The 1,824-nt window shown below is 35.2% G+C and overlaps 1 protein-coding gene and 1 pseudogene across 1 annotated transcript in view; one reads left to right on the forward strand and one right to left on the reverse strand.

The window, feature by feature from the left end:
• LOC115272423 (olfactory receptor 1094-like) overlaps window positions 1-1,824 on the reverse strand; it is a 2,886-nt gene that overhangs the window by 777 nt on the left and 285 nt on the right. The window contains exon 2 of the mRNA XM_029915497.1: window positions 1,103-1,118. Within this exon, the coding sequence (XP_029771357.1) occupies window positions 1,103-1,118 (16 nt within the window). The remainder of the gene's footprint in view (window positions 1-1,102; window positions 1,119-1,824) is intronic.
• On the forward strand, window positions 163-505 carry LOC115306608 (annotated as a pseudogene).

A 1,824-nucleotide genomic window follows, 5' to 3' on the forward strand; every position in this document is an offset into this window, starting at 1 on the left:
ACAGCCCTACCTGTAACTGGTCCATGGTCATACGGATAGTTAGATGCAAAGCCAGGATCCAAGTCCAGGTTTCTCTATCCCACATTTCAGCTATGCCTACTGGGAGCATGAAGGACACCATGAATCCCATTTGGAAGCATCTTTGAGGCAGACACCGTGAACAAAGCTCACCCTCCTGAGCTGAAAAAACCATGGACAAGAAACTATCATTGAAATGAAATGGTAGACCTGTCCAAGGAATAGTGCAGGGTTCAATCCCTTTATGAATCTTGCGATAGAGGGATGTATGGGGATGGCAACTAATGGGCAGCAGAGGAGTATTGGAATGGTGGTACAAGGAAATTCGATCGTCATGTTAGAAGCCCTGGAACGATTACAAAAAATGGGTATATTCACCAAAAGAAATCAACTGCTTCCACAGGTGCCCTTCTCCATAGCACCTGTTTTACTACAATATAAAAATCAAGTTATGTGCATTTTCATATTGAACTTTTTTGTTAAATAAATGTTTGGAGTAGTCAAAAAATAAGATATGTCCAGATGACTATGTTGCAATTCATTATGATAAGCCATAATTGTGGAAACGTTATCTTGTGGAAACAAGACAAAATAACATCCTCCTGTGTTTGAATTCTCCTATAAAGCCATCAAGTTTAAGCAGAGCATAACAAAAAAGAGTAAACAAAACTGAAGTGGCTTCTTGAAAAAACACCTAACCAGTAAAACAAGTTTAAAATTCATTCATATTTTTGCAATAGAAAGAAACGTATGATCCCCAAATGGCACACACCCGATGGTTGGTTGATAGTTAATTTTCTCCCTAACAATTTCCCTCACTTTGTAATATAGCCCCTTATTTCAACAACCTTAATCCAACTGTTATCTTCCATCAAGAACATGAAATCAAATATCTAACTTACAAATCTGTTGGCATAAATATGTATGGAGTCTTCCTTTTTATCTTTGGTATGTTCCCTAAAATTCCCTTGTTCATTTTCATTAACCTCTAAGTTAGCTAGAAATTTCTGACTCAGATTTAAATATTAAAATGTGGAATCAAGTTTGTGATTCAAGGTTATGACTTCTGAAGTATTTTGTAAGTGATAAGAAATACTTTTCTCTTACCTGTGGAAATGAACTGCTCTTTCAGTTAAGGTACCCTGTGAACATTAATCATTTGAACTTTTATAGCAGATTGTCAAGCCCTCCTTGAAGTCCACAGGGATGCTCCAGGGGGAAAAATACAGTAGTTATCTTCTGGGACAGAGTAGTCAGATAATTCCATGTTTTTCTTTCATAGTAAATGAGTGATTCTGGAGCATTGAACTATAAGATAAAAATGATCACATGAATACACTTTGGACTCTGCTATAAAATAATCTCAGTGAAGAGCAGTACCTAGGGCTGGGAATTAATCTACTCCTATCGGACACAATCCTGGCTCGGATACTAAGTACATGCCATTGAGTTTATGATTTAAATGTCAAATATCCAGTTATTTTTTTCCTGAGACTATAACCTGTTTACTTGTCTCAAAATAAGGTATGACCAACTTCATAATCATTTAATAAAGATTACTATATTTATTTAAATTTTAAAGTGTTATACTTCAAAGTGGCAAGAAAATATATTTTAAGTTCATTGAGAGTTTAATAGGGAGAAGAGATGTGAATACATAAACAGGAAAGAATATTGAAAGCACAGATGGGGTGCTATATAGAAAACATTCATATTTTACATAATAAAACAGAATATTAGAGATCTGGCAGAGAAAAGGTCAAACATTTTGTGTTGTTCAGGGTCTTGTCTTGGAAATCTTTTATA

Source organism: Suricata suricatta, chromosome 11, assembly GCF_006229205.1.
Source record: "Suricata suricatta isolate VVHF042 chromosome 11, meerkat_22Aug2017_6uvM2_HiC, whole genome shotgun sequence".
Taxonomy (NCBI): domain Eukaryota; kingdom Metazoa; phylum Chordata; class Mammalia; order Carnivora; family Herpestidae; genus Suricata; species Suricata suricatta.